This window comes from Physeter macrocephalus, chromosome 4 (genome assembly GCF_002837175.3).
Source record: "Physeter macrocephalus isolate SW-GA chromosome 4, ASM283717v5, whole genome shotgun sequence".
NCBI lineage: Eukaryota > Metazoa > Chordata > Mammalia > Artiodactyla > Physeteridae > Physeter > Physeter macrocephalus.
This window is the reverse complement of record NC_041217.1, coordinates 126789753-126813281: the sequence shown is the minus strand read 5'-3', so window position 1 is coordinate 126813281 and position 23529 is coordinate 126789753. Positions and strand designations below refer to the sequence as shown.

The 23529-nt window shown below is 39.5% G+C and overlaps 2 protein-coding genes and 1 long non-coding RNA gene across 5 annotated transcripts in view; 1 reads left to right on the top strand and 2 right to left on the bottom strand.

The window, feature by feature from the left end:
• The window catches only part of MIER1 (MIER1 transcriptional regulator), a 74791-nt gene that overhangs the window by 50456 nt on the left and 806 nt on the right, over window positions 1–23529 (top strand). For all 3 annotated transcript variants that reach the window (XM_024119588.3, XM_007109068.4, XM_007109069.4), the window contains 2 exons: window positions 2407–6849; window positions 7069–7324. In XM_024119588.3, coding sequence (XP_023975356.2) covers window positions 2407–2735 — 329 coding nt within the window. In that variant the 3' untranslated portion in view covers window positions 2736–6849; window positions 7069–7324. The remainder of the gene's footprint in view (window positions 1–2406; window positions 6850–7068; window positions 7325–23529) is intronic.
• Window positions 9487–13151, bottom strand: LOC114486225 (uncharacterized). Its single transcript, XR_003679607.1, has 3 exons — window positions 12916–13151; window positions 12171–12253; window positions 9487–10439 (listed from the first exon to the last, which is right to left on the bottom strand). It is a non-coding gene; the product is annotated as an uncharacterized lncRNA (long non-coding RNA).
• Window positions 15462–23529, bottom strand: part of SLC35D1 (solute carrier family 35 member D1) — a 56090-nt gene continuing 48022 nt past the window's right edge. Inside the window, exon 12 of the mRNA XM_024119767.3 lies at window positions 15462–20676. Within this exon, the coding sequence (XP_023975535.1) occupies window positions 20568–20676 (109 nt within the window). The 3' untranslated portion in view covers window positions 15462–20567. The remainder of the gene's footprint in view (window positions 20677–23529) is intronic.

Here is a 23529-nt window from a genome sequence, read left to right as displayed (position 1 = left end):
CCGAAACTCCAGCCATTTCACATCAGAAATACACATATTTATGAAATACTTTCAGAGCTTATAACACTTTATTAGGAAACTGCTTTAAGCATATAAATGAAAAGAAGCAGATAACAAGGGCACTTTTTAAAATATTTTCCTCCTTGATAACATAATAACCTTGAAGGACGAGTAAAGATAAAGCAGATGTCAGCCTGTGCGTTAATATTGTACAGAAACATTCATTTTTATGTCCATGAAAAAGAGAAGCAAAAAGCATACTAATATGTTTGAGATTCAGATAGTGTTCTTGTTTAAAATATACAGTGGACCAAGGATCACTGAGCTGATCAGTAAGACCTAGTCAGAGAATTATCTTGATTTCTACTTTAATTAAAATAGTCTTAAGTAAGACCATTGCTAAGCAGAAAGTAATCCTCCAGTCCTTTTTAGGAGGAAACTGGTGAATTAGAGACAAGCTCTACCGACCTGCATTCTGATGTTAGGGGAGGGCCAGTGGAGAGCTAACCTCCCCCTGACAGAAACTAGAAGAGGAATACTGTGAAGAATTTGAACTTCGTTCTGATCTTTGCTCTCATACTGGCATTTAATATACTGTGGTGAATATACTTTGTTCATTTAATGACCCCTCTCTATTCCCTCACTACTTCCCCTCTAAGAACAAGCCAAACAAATATAGGGCCCAGCCGTTTCCTGATTCAAGAAGGTTCATTGACATGATTTCTAATGCCAATCACATCCATCCTGAAGTTGAATAAGAAGCTGAGACTGACTTTGGGACTAGGGGTGGAAACTGAGGGAGGCAGACGGTTGGTAGTACAGTCAGCCCTCTGTATCTATGGGCTCCGCATCTGCAGATTCAACCAACTGCATAGCAAAAATATTTGAAGAAAGAAAAAATTCCAGAAAATTCCAAAAAGCAAAACTTGAATTTGCTCTGTGCTGACAGCTGTTTACATAGCATTTACACTTTATTAGGTTATTATAAGTAATCTAGAGATGATTGAAAGTGCATGGGTCATACGCATTTTTCATGCTGTTTTATTTATATAAGGGACTTGAGCATCTATGGGTTTTGGTATCCAAGCGGGTCCTGGAACCAATCCCCTTCAGATGCCAGGGACTACTGTATTTCTGTCTTTTCTTATTTGCTGATAACACCAAGTAAATTGTTTCCCTTTCTTTTCCTTCTTTGTTTTTTAACCATTTGATGATAACATGCAGTTAGCCAAGGAAGAGTGTTCCTAAGTTACTTATAAATTACTCAGCCCAGAAGCCATTCACATCAGGTACAATTAAGATTTCCAGGTTTTTCAAGGAAAGGAAGGAACTTTGCAACCCAACTGTCTTTTTTTGTAAGGGGCTTTCATTCATGTCTTGAAATCTGCTAGTGCTTTTTGACCTAATGAGAGTGTCATCAAGCTTCTTGTGCTTACTATGACAAAATCACTCCTCCACTGTCATATGGCAGATAATCCCATAAGCATACATGACTTGAGTGCACCTTTGAGCTGGGGAAATAGTGTATTTTATTTGACCAAAATGTGTATTTGAGGCTCTCGTTCTTTATAGTGAATATTTTTCAGAAAATTAAATTTAAATTATCTCCAGTGGCACATTCTATATTTTACATTTAGTATTTGCAAAATTTCTCCATTTTGCAGTCAACTCTAACATGACCTTTTGTCACTTCATTAGAGTAATTATACTCTTTCTTTTCTCAATCTATTATAAAGGAATTTGTGTTTACTTTTAGCATTTTCAAGTGTATGCTTGGACAGTGCAAGCATTAATTTAACATTATGACAGATTATTAAATCTGTGTAGATAAATATAGCATATGATCTTTACCCTTAAAGCATAATACCTGTAGATTTACATTAAGAATGAAAACGTCATGTCATCTTGCTTTTTATATATGGCAGTAGAAAACTCAAACTTCTAAAGAAAGAATATAATTTTTTCATGGTTTTAGAAAGTTTTGGCCTTTTTGCTAAATCTGAATAGTTTATGCTTATCTTTGCTTTAACTCAGCTTATTTAGACTGCTGGATCCATTGCTTATTTGTTGCCACGTATAATACCAGCATGCTGTTAATATATGCCAAATTCTGTTCTTAATTCTTTACATTTATTAACTTATTTAATCTTCACAGCAATCCTATAAATTTGTTGTTATCCTCATTGTATATGTGATGAAACTGAGCTACAAGAGAGTGTAAATAACATGCCTAAGGTCACACAGCTACTAAAGTAAAGCCAGAATTCAAACCATATGTATACACAGATTTGATACCTCACTTGCTCGATAAAAAGTTATTTTACAGCTGTTTATAGCTGTGTTATAATAGTTTACAAATTTAGCTTTTTAATATTAGCAGTTTCATTAATGTTTCTTCCAACTTAGGGGTGTCATCTAACGGACCAGGTGAAACATTAAACAAAGAAGAAGTGAAAGTTGAAGGGTTACACGTTAATGGACCAACAGGTGGAAGTAAGAAACCACTTCACACAGATATGGATACTAATGGTTATGAAACAGATAACCTTACCACTGACCCAAAAATTGCCCATACGACTGCAAGAAATGAAAGTGATTTTGATGAAAAAAGTGAGAGACCTGCCAAAAGGCGAAGGGTGAACAGCAATGGAAAAGAAAGTCCGGGTTCTTCTGAATTTTTCCAAGATGCAGTCTCACATGGAAAATTTGAAGAACTTGAAAACACAGACGACTAAATTTTAGACTTATTTTACTTTCTTTGGAGTAAATTCTGGTGTGACTAAAGTTTTCAGGGTTGATGGGTTACCTTAAAAAGTTGACTTCCTTGAAGCAGTTGGTTAAAATTTGAAAATTTGAATTGTCCGAACTTTAGTAAATAAGATTTCATAATTCTGCCTTTTGCAGACTTTTTACTTTAAAATTGTGAAGGCCCTTTTAAGGATATATAACAAATAGTTTAGTAAATTTGAAAGATATATCTGTACCTTCTCATTTGATGTATTAATCCTAAAATTTCACTACAAGGTACTTTTTGCTTAGTTTGATGGCAGAGAAGAAAAAAACAAGTTCAAATTTCTCATTAACACCAATTTTTCTGAGTTTCTTGAAATGTCTTTTATAACAGACATTTTTCTTCTCCATACAAATTGAGTTATCATTATTAAGGAAACCCTTATGAATCCTGAAAGTTATGCTAGCATGATTTTTTTATATATAGAAGTTTAAAAATAAACCAAGTCAGGTTTGTATATGTAAAATTGTTGACATCAATGATGTCTTTCCATATTCTTATCTGGGCTTAAGAAATACATTCTGTATTTTTCCAGATTCTTTGTAGCCTTTGGAAGATTTTTACAGTACATATGTCTTGACTGAGCTGTCCTTTCTTAATACAAAAGCTTGTATAATTTTCTTAACTTGTACAGTTGGTAAACTTTTATGAGAGGAATTGATATTCTGAGTCTGTCAGCTTTCATTTTATTTTGCTAAGGTTTTTCTAATGAATTTTTAAGTGTTTGTGTAGTAACTAAGTCATGTTTCTTATATCCAGGTGGTAAAAGCATTCATAAAGGATTGTGAACATTTGTTTTTTTCAAGTTTCTACTTAAGGACAAATAGTTTGAGAACTCTGAAATTAAGCATGATACTTAGATCACATAGTTTGTTTTGCATTTGCTATAATTTTCAAAATTATTTTTGAAGCGAGACAAAAGTTTAATGTTGGCTTAAGTGCTTAAATGTATCATGCTGACCAGAATCCTGTTCAGTTATTTTTATATGCATTACAAAATTTCCCATTTTTGCATTAAATAGGGGAAAAGGTCAAGTGATATTTAGATATTGGCACACACAAGGAGTTGGCAGGCAACAATATTGATTTTATGAGGAAAAAGTGATAAAGTTAGACGTTTTTAGACTTCCAGTTAACAGTCAGCTTTTCAAATTTGATAGTGTATTTCCAAAGTGAAAATAAGATACTCAGTAACCATTGCTCTGTGTGATTACAAATAGGATCATCCATTTGCATAGCCTTGCAATAGTGCCATTTTATTTTTAGTGCAAAATTCTTGTTTAAAAAATGTAGTTTTATACAGCTGATAGACCAACCTATATCCAAACTTTTATAAAAGATTATTAACTATTCTTGTTTTATCACACAGGCATACCCCAAATGCGTCTACTGATTCATTTTCAGCCATCAAAGAGCCAATGCCTTTTTAAAATAAATCTTCTGTGGTCTTGTTTTTAATGGCTCAACTGTCTAATGCAATTGAGTAGAGGTTTGCACTGAGAAATTATGGTTTAGGCCTTATCCCCCATGAAGTATTACTATTAACCTATGTTCAGACTGCTTCCCTCCACCAATGTGAACAACTTTTTCTCCCCAAACAGTGTTAAAAGCCACTTTGCAACACTTGACTTCATATGATGTAGATTCACTGCTGTTACATACATATCCAAGTAAATCAAAGTTTTGGGTGGAAGTGTTGAGAAGCGTGAACTTCTTGTTGTTTTTGTTTTACCTAGAACATTAATTTATCCAGAATGGCAGCTTTAGCAGATGGTCACTACCCATTTTCTAAATCAGATTTTATTATACGAATCCAAAGTATCCTAGCTCTTTGTCAAAGGTGGTCTATAGAAACAGTGATGTTGAACTTTTGTTAAGTTGTTGCAATATTAGAGTCGCCATCTTCACCTTTTTTTTGAAAGAAAGATGCATTTTGTTTGCAGGTTTGTGAAGTTCTTGCAGACTAACATTACAGGAACATTTTAAATAAATTCTCAGGCATGTTTGCAAATACGGCACATGTTGTATACATGTTAGGAAATTTTACTTTTCTTGATCTTTTTAAAGTATGCCTAATGAAAGACATTCCACTATTATAATACATAATGCTCAGCTTTTCATAGAGAAATATTTAATTGTATTTTATGTTTATACAGGTATTTTACACAGTACTTTGTTCTTCATAATGCAGCCACTATAACTTGATAAGTCATTGCACTACTTTAAAAATTTTTAGTAATACCATGAATTTAATTTGCTTAAGATTTAGTACATTTCATAACTCTTGAACTCTTGACAAATTGCATTGGGAAAAGAAGGCTTCGTTAATAGTTACTTAGTCTCCCTCACCCCATACCTACCCCCAGCAAAGCACTATCTATCTTCATTTGGAATGGTTTTGTTTTATGATGTGCTTTCAAAAGAGTTCAAAATTTGCAACTCAGTTCAACACAAATCTGTTGAGCTTTCAAATGTATTTGAAGTAATATTTAAGTAGGCATTTAAAATTATGAATTAGATGTTTTAAAATTTATGCATAGTAATTTTGCACTATTAGGAAATTCCCTTCCCCTATTCCCTGTCTGCCGTTCTGAATATGCTTATTAAAATATTTTTTTAAACATATTTGCCTACATAATGCTTTGTGAATGATTTTTATTAGATTGAGTAGGTTTTAATTACAGATTTTAAGTTTGTATGACGCACGTTGTTTACAATGCAGATATATACAACTCTGTTCCTTCTCCCAGGCGAAGTGCGTGAAGTAGTGTTTCGGGGGCTCCTGATCCCTTTTACCGCATGGGTAAATGGGTGGATGATGTATTTTTGTCTTTTTTTTCTCCAGAGAGATCCTTTGGTCTGTGGACCTCTATTCACCTGTTTCTCTTCCTCTGAACTATTTAATTAAAAACATTTTGTTTCCTTTTTTTGCAGTGCAGTGTATATATCACATATAATTTTGCAAAAAAACTTTTGTCACAGTATTTGATTTACTCTCAATGGAAAATTAAGAGTGGGCACTTTGAAAATTGGAGCTGATGAATTTTCGTAGGCAAGATGTGTGCTGATGACCCTAGGGGGTGTGTAAACGGCTCTATATCACTACTGAATACCAAATCAGAAATAAAGGTTTTCCTAACTATAATCCATATTCATGAAAAGTGCCAATGTGGAAAACCATATAAATCTCTCTCCCTAAAAATGACCTTCCTGTATCACATAAGTCTACCGATTATAAACTTTTTATCATAAAATCGACTCTGCTCTTTGATAATCAAGTTTATCCTTTGCAGAATCTTAAGGGTCATACCACCCCACCCCCCCAGTTATGGACTGATTTTATGTATTTAAATATCTGCATCAATCTCTTGTCTTCTAATACCAATTTTCTATAACCTTATTACTTATTTACCCTTAGTATTGTGCTGGCATCTTTGACATCTGTATGTGTGTGTTTTTCCTTTTCTAAACATGATTGTTTTTTATCTTGTTTTTATACTAGCTTCTGTAACTTATTTAGGATACATAATATACAGTTGACCCTTGAACTAAACAGGTTTGAACTTCATGGGTCCATTTATATGCAGATTTCATTCAGTAGTAAATACTACAGCACTACATGATCCATGGTTGGTTGAATCCATGGACGTGGGACACTGGATGGGAGAGGAATTGTATACGGAGGGCAGACTGTAAATTATACGGGGATTTTCAACTGCATGGAGGGTCAGTGCCCCAGCCCCTGCATTGTCCAGAGGTCAACTGTACTTAAAATGTCATTTTGCTTGTTCTAAGAAGTAAACTCGAATGTACTTTTAAAGTCTACTTATTCTGTGAAGAACATTGAGGAATTGCCATATAAACTGGACTTGAATTCTAATTCTCCTTTGTCCAAATTGATGGTAAAGTTTTCTTTACATTTAAAGTCAGTGGTGACAAGTTTTCATCATGTTTCCATATACAGTATTCAACAGATATTTGGGCCTGTACTTATGCAAGCTACTATGCTTGGCTTATGGCTTCAGAGGTGTGGCATGTCCTCTTCAAGAAGGCATTAGGTAAGTGCAACAGTAGAAGTGCATGCTGAGTACAAGGAGGGCATAAGGAGAGGAAGAGTACGCACCATCTCAGGGAAATGAAGAATTAATGACTCCATGCCCTATAATTCTAGCTAAATAAGATTTTCCTCAAACTTAATATATTTGTTAGAAATTAAGCAACATAAAATAAATGTACGAGTCCTGTAAGAAAGCATTTATTTTTACCATTTCTTGCAGGGCTGATCACAACAGCTGTGGATTATGCAGGACTCACCCCTTTTGTCATTCACTGTCCAGGGAGCACTACTGTAAGGTGGGGAGGCTCCTGATTTCCTAAAGAAAGAGGAGAGGTGAGGCCTAATCTAAATTTGGCCTGATTATACAATATCACTTTTTGCTATTATCATCATTAACATGAATGGCTGACTGAACGTAGAGCTGGTTAAATGTGTCTTTGCACACCAACTAGAACGTGTTTGCCGAGTAAGTTCAGGTAGGTTCTAAAATAAATGGTTTTGCTCTTTCTCTCCAAAGGACAATGGACTTTGAATTAATGTGAGGAATATACACTTAAGCTTTTTTTTTTTTTTTTTTTTTTTTTGTGGTATGCGGGTCTCCCTCTGCTGCGGCCTCTCCCCTTGCGGAGCACAGGCTCCGGAGCGCAGGCCCTTACTTCCCAAGTACTGTCTTATTGGCCATCTTCGACAGGGTGTGTCAGATGTCTCCAGCACGGAAGTCAGCCCCTGAGATTTTTTTTTTTTTTTTTTTTTTTTTTTTTTTGGTGGTCACTTAAGCTTTTTAAGCAGAAAAAGATCTGGCCCTGAGTTAGGGTGGTTTCTTTCAGAACTGAAAGAAATGAAGCAGAGAATGGCCTCAGGGCCATTTTAAATTCCTGAGCCACTTTAAATTCCTGACCAGAAGATCTGGGTTGAGGGAAAGAACTCGCCCTTAGTCTACCCTTGTCACCAGTTGTGCTTTAGCTGAGTGAACATGAGAAACCAGCTCTGGCTAGGAGCTACTGTGGTGCCAGTCATTCTGAGTCTGAATACTCCATTAATCCCCTCTGAACACGTATTTGTAGATGGTGGAAATTGTGGTGGTTCTGAGCTTTCAAACAGCCTGAATTCCCGGCTCCATGAACTGCTTTGCCATGTGGCCTTGTTACTGCATTGCTGTCTGCATCTGCCTGCAGTGTTTAGCAGACAGGCAGTTGCATTTCAAAAACATAAACACAATTGGGCTGTGTCTGCAAATCTCCTAAGTGGCTAATGCTAATATTCGGCCAAAAAGGATGAAACAGCTCATTTAGCTCTATCATCTGCCACAATCTGTGTCATACCTTTAAGTGAAAAGAGCAGGATGACCCCAATTTTGTTAAAGGGATATATTTCATGCATATGTAAGGAAAAACAATGAAGGCCATATGCCAAAAATGTTAGTTATTTCTAGGTAGATTTACACTGGTCTGGCTCTTACTAAAGACTTAAGTCTTCTATGTAGCACTAGTCACAGGGGCCATTTTGGTTTTGCAGGATTATCACCCCCTTGTGATGGTAAGCCTCATGAGAGGAAGGGTCATGTCTGTTTTCTGACTACACTCTCAGAAGATTGACCCACTCGATTTCCTTATCTCTGATTATACCTCCATTTCAACCAAGGGATAGTCTAAAATATGCACAGTTGACCCTTAACACAGATTTGAACTGTGTTGGGTCCTCTTATACGTGGGTATCTTTTTCCAATAAATGTAGTACCTGTATTTTCATTTTACAGATCTTGAAGTGTGGGGGAAGGTTAGTGTTTGGAGATCACAATATGTGGAATCAAAAGAATTAGGGTTTGAGTCCTGATTCTATCCAAACTCTCAGCTTCCTGCCCTTGGGTGAGTCATTTACTAATTCCTTTGTTTTGGAGGCAGAAATAGCAGTACTTGGATTTTCGACTGCACAGGACTGGGGTAGCCACCCCTAACACTCACACTATTCAAGGGTCAGCTGTACTTTATTCAGAATCCTCCTATTCAAACAGCCTTTTCTATACCATGCCACCTCTTTTCATCCCACTTATCCAAATTCAGCCATATTTCAAGATTTCTCCTCTTGATTTGGCCACTACTTTTGTCATACATATTGTGCTAAATAAACAGCTGAACTGCCCATCTGTAAAATAAGCATGATACCCACAGTGCCAGTATCACAGGGATTATAAAACCACACATGGGAAATTTTTTTTATCCCCAGAAAGTACTAGATGATAAAGACCTAGTAGTAGCACAGGTCTATAATCCCCTACCCCAAATCCCCATAGCCAGAATTTTTCAGATTTTAGGGCGGTAATACATCTGTTCTATAAAAGATCCATGGCAGGGTATAGAACCTATGGTAAAAACACGTCCACAATAAAATGTATTCGTATTCATACAAATTTCAGGTCAAATACTGCTGCCAAATGAGTTTGCCAACAAACTCAAGAAAAATCATGGTTTTCAGAGCAATGTGAATTTCAGAATTACAAGCTTGTAGCCTTCAAATTTGGTAGCAGTCACTTGACAGTTGATTCCCATTTCCTTTACTTTGTTATGTAACTGGCAAAGAGGAAGGTAAACAGGAAGCCAAAAGTAAAATAGCAGGGTGTGCTTTGCTAGGTACGGCAGCTACAACAGAACCCTGTACACTGGTCCTTCCGCAGAGCCCAGAAGTCTACATGAAGCAGCAAGTGGGTGAGAGGAACCTGCCAGAGCCCAGATGTAACCCTTCTGGAACCTCCCACTCAGTCCTCTGATTTTATAGAAGGGAAAACCTAAGGCCCAAAATGGAGAAATGACTTGTCCAAAGTTCAACAGCCTTAGACTGAGCTGCTTAGACAAGATCAGATCCCTCTGTCTCTTTCTTTCACGACACTTAATAGTTGTATAAGTAGGTATTCGTGGCTAGGGCCATGGGCTCAACCCTTGGCCAATCAGTCCCTATGGCCAGGGAAGTGAATACTATTAGCCATCCTTTAGCCAGCTCATAAGGTGGGAGCTCCTTTTGGATTCATTTGGCTAGGACAGTTGGGGAAGAGCCATTCCCTCAAAAGGAGTATGTGCCGATCACAGACGAAGGGTCATCAGGCGGCTAAAACAAGCCTATTGCAAATAATACATGTACCATTATTGAGTGATTGCCGTTACATGCACTGGGCTAAACACTCATAAACCAACCTCACAACGATATTTCCCCCAACTTACAAATGGGGAAACTAAGCCACCTTGAGAAGTTGAAAGATGTAACCTTTCCAATCATTTGGATTTTGTTCACTTTCTGTTTTTCCAAGTTGGATCTTTGCGTTCAGGGAAGATGTGTGTTCTGGGGTAAAAAGCAGATGTTGCTTGCAAACAGCATTTTCTCCTAGCCTGTTTCCCACAAGTCAGTTTTGAAAAGGAGAAAGTCCCCAAATTGAAAAGATGGTCGGTAGGCTCTGGGAAAAGCTGGAATGCAAATCTCGTTGAGTAAGACATCAAAGGAATGGCTGCATGGGGTGTAGGACAGGCTGCAGTCAAGGCACTGGAACTTCCAGGAGGAGAAAATATCACTGTGCCGAAGTCTGGAATCTGTGGTGCCACCTGCCTTCAAAGGACACCTTAGAGTTAGTCATTACGATGAGTTCAGCAGTGACCATGAGGGGCTGAAGACAAGAATGTCCCCCTTCTATATTCTAGGCACCAGGTGACTCTCCCTTCAATCTTGTCTAATCTTAGAGAAGGACTGAGATTGAATATCCTGCCAAGTGGCAAGATGGGGACTCATGTAATTTGATTTAAAAGAATAATTTGACATTTCCCCCACACGCAAACATTACACTGTACTGTAGCTCCAAGAACTCAGAGCAAACGGTAGGCCTTACAGGAAGGCAAATTTATATTCTGTAAAGCAAAGAATTTCTCACAATTACCACTGTCCAACAATGGGACCTTCCTGTGCCTGTTTCCTCACCTCTAAAATAAACTTAATAATAGGACTTCTATTAAAGGACAGTTTAGAGGATTCAAATGTACTTATATGTAAGGTGCCAAGAAGAAATGCCTCCCTAGCATGTAGCAAATGCTCAGTAAACTTATTTTTACTGTGGGTAGCGGATGTACTCTGTTCCATGGCTCCACTTCAAATTTACCTTTTTGGAAAACACTTGGAAACCTAAGATAAATACCTTAAAAATGTTCATGTTTGGTCTCCTGAAGACATTAGATTTCGGCCAAAAAAAAAAAATTCACCACAGTTTTACTTATAAACAAAAAATAGAAACAGATTTCATCATCACCTATTAATTCTACCTCCTAAAATAACTCAAATCCTGTTTCTCTGCCGTGCTTTCCCAACCACATGTTAGGACCCCATCATTTCTCACCAGGACTGTGCATCCTTCTCTACGTGATGTACTTACCTGTACAGTCCCACCCTTCTTTGACCACCACCTGACAGTAATCTGCACAGCAACCTCAGAGATCTTGTTATAGTGCAAATCTGATCTATAGCAGTTCCTTGATTTAGGCACAGTGGTAGCCAGTGGGCCAAACCTGGCTGGCAGATTTGTTTGAATTCAAATGCCTTTAAGCAGGTAGGTACCATAAGCCCTACCACTCACTGTCGTATGTATCGATTGCATTCTTTCCGATTCACACTTCTTTCCTGCCTGGGCCCTGTAAGATTTGAATTTGTCAGTCTACAGTATACAATCCAAATACTGCAGCTGGCATAATCTTTCTAAAATGAAGAAGAGGCTATGTTTCTGCCTTGCTGTGCTCAAAAAAATGTAGCTATTAATTGGCTACCCTTTGTCTAGATGTATTCAATTCAGGACATACTGTGTCCCTACAACATTACCCAGCACTCTTGTACGTGCTGGGGACACAACAGCAAACAAAACAGACCAACATCTCTGCCTTCATTAAGCTTAAATTTGATGAGAGGAGACAAGTGCTGTGGAGATAAAGCATGGAAGGGGACAGGGAGTATGGTGGGGTACCATTTCAGATCAGCTGGCCAAGGAAGGCCCACAGAGATGGGGGCATGTGCTATAAAGACATGGGGGGAGGGGTGGAATGCATTCCAGACAGAAACAGATAGAGTGGCCCTGGAATGCTGGAGGCCTGTCCCTCCAATAGCTTCTCAGTTGAATCCTAGTTGTCCCCCAAGAATCAGCTCAAATGCCATTTCTCCCAAGAAATTTTTCCTACCATTCCCAGGTAGAATGGCATTCTTCCTCCCATAGATTCTTACATATAGCTCAGATAATTTCATGATTCTGTCATCATGTGTAGATATTGGCCTCAAAAATATCCACTGAAAAAAATAAGTTACCTGAAGGATACGCAGACATGATGAGGCGCTCTGGTGAAACTCTCCTACTGCATTCTCCTAACGCAGGAATGTTATCTGGAATTCTTTGGAAAAAAGGTTTTGGAATCAAAGTCCAGATTTCAGTTTATCAGCTGAGGGACAAATCCCTCAGCCTTGTTTAAGCCACCATTTGTACAACGATATTGTCCCATGAAAATGCATGATAGAGGCCTAACTCTGTAAAAGCATATAGTAGGCATAAATAAGTAAATCATAGTGCTTTTCTCCTTGGAAAGCAAATTGCTTTCCATCAGATTCCCCCCAGTGGTAGCTGTGGCCACAAGAGGGCACCACCAGCACAACTGAAAAGCATGGCTGCTTTGGCTTCTCAGTCTCAACCAGCCACCAGCTCCTGCCAGCTTTAAGTCCACTGTGTGTGAACTTTGAATGAAGAATGCCAACTGACAGGCATATGGTGGTGATGAGCTTGGTACCACCAAGTATATTACAAGCAGACGAGGAGAAACAAGAATCTAGTGCGGTGGGGAAGAGCAAAGACTGATCAGGATTGGAACGTGGGTTCCACAACCACAGTGCACAGCTGTACCTCCCTCAGCTTCACCTGTAAAACAAGGTTGTGCCAGGCCTCTGCTAGAGGCTGTGCGCTGGCCTCAGTGAGCTCAGTCTTGCTCGATGGATGGATGAACAAACAGATGTGGTGAGAGCTGCAGAGAAGAAGTCCTGGGGGCACGTGGTCACTGCTTACCTGCTGTGGATACACCAAGTCCCCAGCTCTGCGCTCTGCTCCTGGGGACAGTGCTTCTTCCGTGCTGCTCCCCAGTAACCGACGGCCCTGTGCGCGGAAGCCAAGCGAGACGATAAACCAGCAAGGGGCTGCGTGAAAGAGCATATATCTCACAAATTAGAAAGGAAAAAACCTCTAAGATGATATTTAAAAGTTGATTAAAACACATGCCTTAAGGACAGTCTCTTCAACAACTGGTGCCAGAAAAGCTGGATATTCACATGGGAAAAAAAAAAATAGCTGGACCCTTACCTTGAACCATACACAAAAACTAACTAAAAACAGATCCAGGACTTAAAATTATAAAACTCTTAGAAGAAAACGTAGATAAAAGACTTCATGACAATGGATTTGGCAGTTATCTCTTGGATATGACACCAAAAGCATAGTCAACAAAAGTAAAAATAGACAAATTGCACTACATCAAAATTTAAAACTACATCAAAGGACACCAGTCAACAAGAATCAAAAGGCAACCTCCAGAATGGAAGAAAATATTTGCAGATAATTTATTTGATAAGGGGTTAAAATTCAGGATATTTATGAAGAAATGCTTAAAATTCAAGAACAAAAAAATCCAATTAAAAAAAACTGGACTTGAATAGACATTTCTCCAAAGAAAGTATATTAAGTGGCCAACGAATATATGAAAAAAGGCTCATTAATCATTAGGAAAATACAAGTCACAATAACATATCACCTCACACCCAGTAGGATGGCTACCATCAATAAAACAGAAAATAACAAGTGTTGAAATTGGAACCCTTGTGCACTACTGGTGGGAATGTAAAATAGCACAGCCACAATGGAAAACAGTATGGCAACTCCTCAAAAAATTAAAAATAGAATTATCATATGACCTAGCAACTCCAAAACAGAATCAAAAGCATATTCGCACACCCACTCCTATAGATTTTGTGTCCCATCCCCCTCCCCCAATTTATATGTCGAAACCCCAGTCCCCAATGAGATGGTATTTGGAGATGGGGGCCTTTGGGAGGTAATTAGGTGATGAAGGTGGAGACCCTCAGGATTAGAGCCCTTATAAGGAAAATCAAGACAGCTTGCTTCCTCTCTGCTCTCCACCACGTGAGGTTATGAGAAGATGGACATCTGCAAACCAGGAGGTGGACTCTTGCCAGATGCCAGATCTGCTGGCATTTTGATCTTGGACATCCCAGCCTCAGAACTGCGAGAAAAAAATGTTTGTTGTTTACCCAGTCTATGGCAATTTGTTAGAGCAACCCAAAGTGACAGCTTGGCTTGTTTGGCAGTATTATTCAGAATAGCCACAAGGTGGAAGAAACCAAAGTGTCCGTCAGTGGATGAACGGATAAACAAAAGATGGTATGTACATACAATGGAAAATTATTCAGCCTCAAAAAAGAAATTCTGACACGTGCTACAACACGGATGAACCTCAAGGACATTAAGTGAAATAAGACAATCACAAAATGACAAATACGGTATGATTTCACTCATACGAGTTATCTAGAGCAGTCAAATTCAGAGAGACAAAGTAGAATGGTAGCTGCCAGGGACTAGGGGCAAGGGGGAAATGGGGAGCTCTTTAATGGTTATGGATTTCAGTTTTACAAGATGAAAAAGTTCTGGAGACTGATCGCACAATATGAATATACATAATACAACTGAATTGTACACTTCAAAAGTATTAGGATAGTATATTTTATGTTATGTTTTACCACTTTTTTTTTTAATGCCTTAATATACTTCTACCTCTGTTGAGTGTGCCAGTACCAAAAAATGCTTCCTGATGAGCATGTTTTATTTTGGGGTTATTTCCTAATAAAGCTACTCAGAGTCTCAAACACGATTAAGCAGATGAAATATTTTAAAAGCAGCGAGGTTATCAGCATTTTTTTCCTTTCAGCTTACCACAAGTACACCAAAGACACTGGATATTTGGTCATATGTGCTATTCATGCAAAGCATTGAATGGTTATAAAGGAAAAGCTGCCCCTGGGTCTTCTTCTCAATGCTCTACTCACAGTATTTCTGGTCACCAAATGTGTGTTTTTTTCCCTACCAAGCCAGTCTGCTACACAGGTTGTGTGCACTGTAATTCAGTTCCGACACTATGTACCCGGAGTTAGCATCAGATCCTGCAGGCTAAGGGCTCAGTCTCACAAGACTGTTCCCCAACCCATTTCCAACACAAATCACAAATCCAGATTGTTACCTGTGCTTCTGAACAAACAGCAATATATCACACCCTCTCCTCACATTGGATTAATTTGTTAGAGTGGCTCACAGAACTCAGGAAAACAGTTTACTTACTAAACTACCAGTTTATTACAAAAGGATACAAATCAGGTAGAGCAGATGGAAGAGATGCAGAGGGCAAGGTACATGGGGAGGGGTGCCGAGATTCCATGCCCTGTCCAGAAGCATCATCATCCCAGCACTTATGCATGTTCGATAATCTGGAAGCTGTCCAGATCTCAAAGTTCATGGATTTTTATGTAGGCTTCATTATGTTGACATGATTGACTAAATAACTGGCCATTAGTGATTGATTTAACCTCCTGCCCTGCTCCCGTCCACTTGGAGGGGGCGGGTGTGTGGAGGTTGAAAGTTCCAATATAAATCATTCAGTTGGTTCCCCGGGCAATCAGCTCCCAGCCTTAGGGAGTTTCCAAAAGTCACCTCATTAACATAAACTCAGGTATGGTTGAAAGATGCTAACGAAAGACACCCATTTCACTGTTATGGCTCTGGAGCTATTTCAGGAACTGGAAACGATACTAAATACTGTAACAAAAGATGTTCCTATAGCTCTTATAGAAAATTAGAAGGGTTTTAGGAGCTGTGTGCCAGGAACAGGGACAAAGACCAAATGTATATTTATTATAAATCATAATATCACAATGGCAAACAGTATTTTCTCTATTACTGGGTCTCAGTTAACTAACTTGGATGCCATCCTCTTAAATTCAGGCATACACTTATGGCTCTTGACTATCTTTGTAGGCACTTAGAAAGAAATTTTAATACATGTGTTGAAGAAAAAGTATTTATTTGACACCTTTACAAAAATATTTAGGCACATAATTTTCATATTATGTCACCTGATTTACATATCTCAATCCTCGGTACCTTTTAAAAACACTAAAATGGTCATTTGGTAAATAGAATCTGTATTGAAAAAAATACTGTGATAGGCCAACATTTGTAGACAAACTCAGTTGATCATCAGCATGAGAAAGAAACATTTATGAACAAAATAATCTCTAAAAACATTTTTGTGAGACAAAAACTCTAACCAGTAGATTTCTTTTTAAAAAGTATTTTCAAAAAAGCAAGCTTAAAAAAAAACCCACCATAGAATACCTCCTCATACCATGATGAAGTGGCATCCTCACAGTAAGAACTAGAAGGTAGGTTTAGAAAACAGCAATGGTGCCAGAGGTTCACAAACACCAACTGACAAAAGCCTGGACACAGAGACAGCATGAAGTTGATGCATTTAACTCGGAGAAAGGAAGAAGGAACGTCTGACCTATACAGGCGCCACCTTAAGGTGACAAACTGGGGAAGTTTTAACGGAATCACCATTCTGAAGTGTAATTATCTTCCTCTAAGGTCGAAAATAATTTTTCTTTTTTTTTAAATTTACCAAAATATGAAAGTAATCTCTCATTTTTTTTAAACAGATGGATTCACCTGCATCACATAATATCCACAATTATATCCAGTAGGTATTTAATAAAAGACAGCCGTGAGCAGAAACTGTTCTTTAAGCATTCTAGAGGCAACGAAGTATAGGGTCACATTTTAAAAGAAATACACTGCCCAGCCTCTAGCATTTAAGGAGCACAAATTAAGAATCTTAATCTTTGCCTATAGTCTTACCATGAAATAATGACAATAACAACATGTGCTGAGTGCCTAATATGTAGGAGGCGTTGTGCTGAGTAGTTTGCATCTGTTATCTCATTTATTCTGAATATTTTTTTCCCCTCAGGGAGGGAAAAATCAATTACAGCCTTGTTCATAAGGAGGACCAGTAGTACATACTATAGCTGTGAGGAAGCAAGAATGCATGCAGGACAGGGAGGAGGGACCCAGGCTATTCACAGAATTCTAATGGCCTGGCACGCATCTCAGAGCTGCGGGACTAGCAGGAGTTATAACTCCTCTTAGATTAAAAAAGTGCTTCATTCAGCTCTGTGGGTGGGACAACCCTGATCAGCGGTGCTGACAATTGTGCAGGCAGCTTTTACCCATAAATCACTGACTCCTTTCATCTGGTTCTTTCTCTCAATCGGGGTCTGGCTAAAGAATTATACATTCCTTGAGAACAAGAACCCTGCCCTCTTCATCTCAAATGCCCCAGAGCTTAGCATAATGCCTGGAATAAAACAGTCTATCTTTGCTCACTGAATGACGCCGTAATAATGAAAGCAAAGGCAGGCCCTCCCAAAATCCTGGGTTCCATCCCAAACCACGAAGATCCTACATCAGCGTTACTGATGTGAACTTACCATGCATTCTTGATACACTAGGACTACAAACAACAAACTTGCAAACATACTTTTTCTTAACCTACGTGCAAGTTGGATCCTGCAAATGACTGACTCATATAGCCAACTGCCATATAAGGGTATTAAAAATCACCTGACATGTTAGCAATGTGTAGCCTGGCCAACCAGTGTTATTCAAATCAATGTGGCACTGCCTTAAAAACAGACTGGCCAAAGACAACATCACTGTCATTGACTCAAGAAGAGGAGCCACTAGTCACTAATGTGTTTTCAAAATTCTCACCACAGCTCATCTGTCTCACAGGGCAAATTTAAGCATTTAACTCTATACTGTCTCTCTTTCTTCCGAGAGGTAGTTAACAGGTCAAAGAACTTTTGCCTTATAAGATGCTGGAATACCAGGTAAATCTCTTTGTGTGTGCCATAACCAAGCCTGCACGTAATTGAAAACAAACTTCAAAAATGGTTGGCCAGTCTATTCAATCTCCAACTTCCCCAGGCTCCTTTCTCTTATCTTGAAATGTTGGTGGCAGCTGAAGGGGGCATCCAGCAATCAACATGGATAGAGCAGAAGCTGTAAACTACTCTACTGCTTCTAATCATCCAGAAAGTTCAGCACAGGCCAGGAGCCCTGAGGTCATGTACATCTAGTGAAGTTATAACTATCCATGATTTCCTCAAATAAACCTGGAGAGACGACAGATCTTCAAGGGAACCTGATCCCCAAGAAGCAGTTCAACCCCTGGTGGGGTTTTAGTCCAACACCTCTAAATGCACACAAACTATTTCTAACATCAAAGTTCCCTCCTCCATGTGGCTGATAGAAGAAGGAACAGAACTGCTAAAATTAGCTCCCACAACTTCCCACTGTCCCCAGTGGCAAAACCAGGCAGTGGCAGCAAGAGTCACAGCCAGAAGTGCATGTCAACCGAGGCCAGCCTGGAAGTGAGACAGAAGCTCAGGCACGTAGACTGACCCATCATTCTCCCTGATTCGCAAAGCCTATTCCTCTCTGACTCCACATTCAATCAACAGATTGCCTCCCTGAAAGAGCTCATGCTAGCTTAGCTGGCAGCCCCATTTCCTCACTCCCTCAGAGGAGAAGGGAGGTTATCATTGGCAGCATGGTTCAGTGGAAAAAAACAGGAATTGTGACTTACTGGCAAGTTACCTAACTTTCTCTGAGTCTTGTTTTCTTATCAATAAAACAGGGACAATAAGATATCTTGCACAAGATAATATCCTATTCTCCCACTTGGAATTTTCTCAGCTCACATAATACTGGAAAAAAGTGAGCCTTAGGACCCCTTACCTGGAGCTTGTAACTTGGGAGTTGGCCATGAGGCTAATTCTAGGGACCCAGCACCACCGGCCAGGCTTCGATAAAGACAAAATAAGGAAAAGATATGAATGTGAAATGACCTCAATATAATACTTTTTCAAAAGTAAAAAAAAAAATCAAAACCTTCCAGGTCCCCTGTTGAGGCACCAAAATACTAACTGTTTAGGTCAACAAAGGCCAGTAGATTGCAAACCTAATGAAATGGAAGCCAGAGTGTACGCCAACACAAAGGTACCCAGCTTCTTACACAATGATTGCACAGCTGGCCTGAGCAAACACTCATCTCCAAAGTATGGATGTCTCTAAGCCAAGTCACACTACTGTGTTTGAGTTAACACCTGACCCACCCAAAGAGGCAATTCAGGCATGCCCATCCACAGCTGCTCTCCAGGATGCAGCACTGGTCTTGAGAGAAGCGGGCATGCTCATCAAGTGACCAAGGGATGTGGGACGTAGGTGGGAGCGTCCAAAGGAAATAGGTATGCTCGTGCCACTGAAGTGGAAACGAAGGTGATGGCTCTAACACTGACACTGCCAGAGACAGTCCAAGCCTCGACAATGTAGAAACATCTAACCAGCCTTTCTCCTCAAACCATACACTCAAAAATATGAGACGTAGTCATATTGATTCCAGGACGAGTAAAAACAGTAGCAAGCAAACCCAGAGGTGGGAAGCATGGGGAAACAGATGACGGTCACCTTCCCTGCATGCCATTCTCACTCAGAGAAGAAAGGCTGAGTTGCATGGTTTACAATTGCAGCTTTTCACACACATGTGACATACACTGTAGCATGTGGTTTCACATCGCCGTGGGGCTGGTAGACAGGTGCTTCCAACCCTACTTACATATCTGCAGTTTCTGAGAGCTGAAAAAATTTCCATGACTTGTTCATAGTCACAACGTCTTCTAAATAAATCAACAGAGCTAAGTTCTCTGTCTAACCCTCAGTCACTATAGCAGGAGTGAGACCAAGGCAACTACCTCCAAAACATCCCTTTACCCCCAGCACTTGGCACAATGCCTGGCACATACTACATACTCAATACATTTTAGTTGAATGAATGAATCAGAGACAGACGAATAAATGAGGAAAAGGCCTACTTCCTCCGTCCCTTCATTATCCTCATCCCACACAACAAAGAGGGAATAGGATATTTTCAAGGAAAGCACTCTGTTCATCCCATGAGTTCTTAGGGAAGCCAACGTGGAAACCAATACACTTCAAAGCCGCACACATTTCTTTAGCGCCAAAGATGTCATCTTTGGCAAAAGCAGTGATGACATCCTTATGAAGAAAATGCAATTGTTAAGAAAGAAAATTCAAAGAAGAGAAATTTAAGATCCTTGGCTGCATTTCCAGCAGAGGAAGGCTGAAGTGCCTCCAGACGCGGCAACGATGTGAATGACGAGGCTCCAGGTGGAGCACTTCATATACGCAGCTCTCAGGGACACCTGGATATCAAACTATGGAATAAAATATTTTCAAAACATTGATGTTTCACTGTTGGCATAGAAGAAAAATAAATAAAAAAGCCCAGTACATTTTCCAGTCTGATATAAATTAATTCAAATGGCATATTTAAAAGAGTCAATTATAAGTTTCTCTCATAAAATTGTAAAAGGCAGCAATCAATCCTCAGATTGTACAAGTGCAAAGGAATGGTATTTTCTCCATAATCAAGACACCTCAGAATCTGTATAAGAATTGCCAGTGTTCCGAGTTGATCAAAAACTTGGGCCTATGTAGTTGATGCAATCCTCTGGTCATACTGCTCCTTTCCCCTTAATGTCCAGCTTGTTACTGGCCTCTGACTGTTTGCTCAGCTGCTCTTCAGAGAAAGTGATGTAGGAATACACCAGGCTCCCAGCAATGCTGCAAAATAGAAAACCACCATCAGAGAAGAAGGAAGGGATGGCAAATGTAAGGGAGACTGGTGTGAGCATTGGAGCTACCTTTACAAATCAACAGCACATAAAACTAAAACATACAGCATTTTCATCTACCAAGCTAGAGACATTTCCCTCATCATGATATTATCCACTGCCGTTGATGCTATGGGAAAATGAATGTTTGCACCTACTTGCCAGCAGGAGTGCCAATTTTATACAGCCTTTCTGCATGACAATGTTGAAATAAAAACCTTAGAATTCTGCTTACCCTTTGACCTAGCAATCCATTTCATGGATGAATTGTATACATCTTCATAGACTTATTGACAAAGTATTTACCACAAAATCTATAATTGCAGAAAATTAGCTAAAGGATAAATTTCCCACAATAGGGAATTATATAAATTCATACAATAGAATACTATGCATCCATTTAAATGATATAAAAGAAAAACTGGCAATGACAGTATTTTGTAATCTTACAAAATGTTAAGTATTGTCCAACCCCATTTTATTTAAATGAACACGAATATGATAGAAAAATGTCTGAAAGGAACACAACAAGAATATTAACAATGGTTACATCTGGGGGCTTCCCTGGTGGCGCAGTGGTTGAGAATCCGCCTGCCAATGCAGGGGACACGGGTTCGAGCCCTGGTCTGGGAAGATCCCACACACCGCAGAGCAACTAAGCCTGTGCTCTAGAGCCCGTGAGCCACAAATACTGAGCCCAAGTGCCACAACTACTGAAGCCTGTGCGCCTAGAGCCTATGCTCCGCAACGAGAAGCCACCGTAACGAGAAGCCTGCGCACCGCAACGAAGAGTAGCCCATGCTCTCTGCAACTAGAGAAAGCCCGCACACAGCAACGAAGACCCAAAGCACCCCAAAATAAATAAAATAAATTTATTTTTAAAAAATGGTTACATCTGGACGGTAAGGTTATAGGTGATTTCTATATGTATTTTCTGCATTTTCAAAAATAATCATTCAAGACAAAGAAATATTATTTTTAATAAGAGTAAAAAACATCCCAATAAGTAAGTAAACATGCAGACCCTGGGGAGATTCACAGAGTTGGTTTCTCTCCGACTAGAATCAAGTTCACAGTGGAGAACCTGTCATCTGAGCCCTCAGACTCTGAGCTGGTTGCTGCTACCCCTCACACTTGTCTACCACACCTAACGGCAGGAGGGTTCATTCTTTTGCGACAGTGATTATTCTGGTCTACTCTCACCTAGACTACATAGCCTCCTGCCCCAATCACTAAAGTGAAAGCAAGCTGGAGGAGCTCAAAGAGCTGACATGCTAAACTGCCCTGAGCAGCTCTGCCGCCAAGCCTGCCACCTGTGACTCCTTAGGGTCTCCAGCTGTCAGCCTAGCCTACACTCTTTCGGATGCCTCCATCCTGGATTTGGCCCCCACCTTCTACCTGACCACCTGATTCATAAACTTGCTGCTTATTTGAAATTAGTTCTATTCTCCTCTGGACTTTGGCATCCCAGTCCCAGGAGGGTAAAAGCTGCATAGCTCCTGCAAATAAGGAAGCAAGATCAGGCATTCAGGGTACTAAATAATCAAATTGTGACCATTTATTAAAGTCTACTACATGCCAGGCATTTTATATACATCTCCTGCCACTATAATATCCCTTCAAGGTGCTCATTTTAGGGATGAAGAAACTGAGTCCCAGAAGTCATAAGTTACCTTGCTCAGGGTCACAAAGCATCTTAATGATGGACCAGAATAAAACCCAAGTCTGTCTGATTTTCTCCACTGAATCGGCTTTTTCCCTATAGCCCCTGCTCCACTTGATAGTGCAGGTACCTGTCTTTATTTTGTTCCCATCAGCCTATGAATTTCCCAAGGCTTTACTCTTAGCTCTACAGAGTGCCTTACACAGGCCTGGCACTTTGTAGCAGCACAATTAAGTAACTGCTGAATTGAATATCTGCTATGGCCCCATTCAAAGAAAGGAGCCTCATGAACCCATCCCTGGGCCAGTGTTCACAGAGCTTCATCTTTTCCTTCATCTGGTTGCTTTCTTCCATTTCTTTTTTTTTCTTTCCTTCTTCTTTTTTCCTTTCAGAATTTGATTCGACTCTTCTGGAAACTTTTCTTATTTATCTAATGCATCAAGTAGATGATTTCCTTGGTAGCTGGGCTAGGACCCAAGGAGACAGACAGCTTACCATAGCCTTCCCGATCAAAGCTAAAACTTCTTTGAGGTTCACATGTACATCTACATGATAGTCAATTTCCCTTTGCTTCCAACACCACAAAAAAGTAGAAGGAATGCTCTTTCTTACTTTCATCCTATCCTCCTCTATGACAACCTAAAACATAACAATGCTCTCTTTTATTTCTCCTGTCAAGACAATCTATTATGTTCATGTTAAGCTGATTTCACCTAAATAGAAATAATGGAGCAATCTAGAATAGAAGAAGACAAAGAACGCCCTGGAATTTACTCTGGACTTCCTCCTTATGGTGATCCTGGGACTCTATACCCCTAGCGTAGTTAGTGTGACAAAAAACATGGACTCTGGAGTTAGGTGTTGGTTCAAATCTTGAATGTAACTGCTAGCTCTGTGCCCCTGGGCAAATTTGTTAATTTCTCTTGAGATTCTAGTTCTGTACTAAAAAGATAAGAATAATACTATCTACCTAGACTTGTTTGAAGAATAAATGAGGTAACACGTATAAAGAACCAGGCCCGGGGCTTCCCTGGTGGCGCAGTGGTTGCGCGTCCGCCTGCCGATGCAGGGGAACCGGGTTCGCGCCCCGGTCTGGGAGGATCCCACATGCCGCGGAGCGGCTGGGCCCGTGGGCCATGG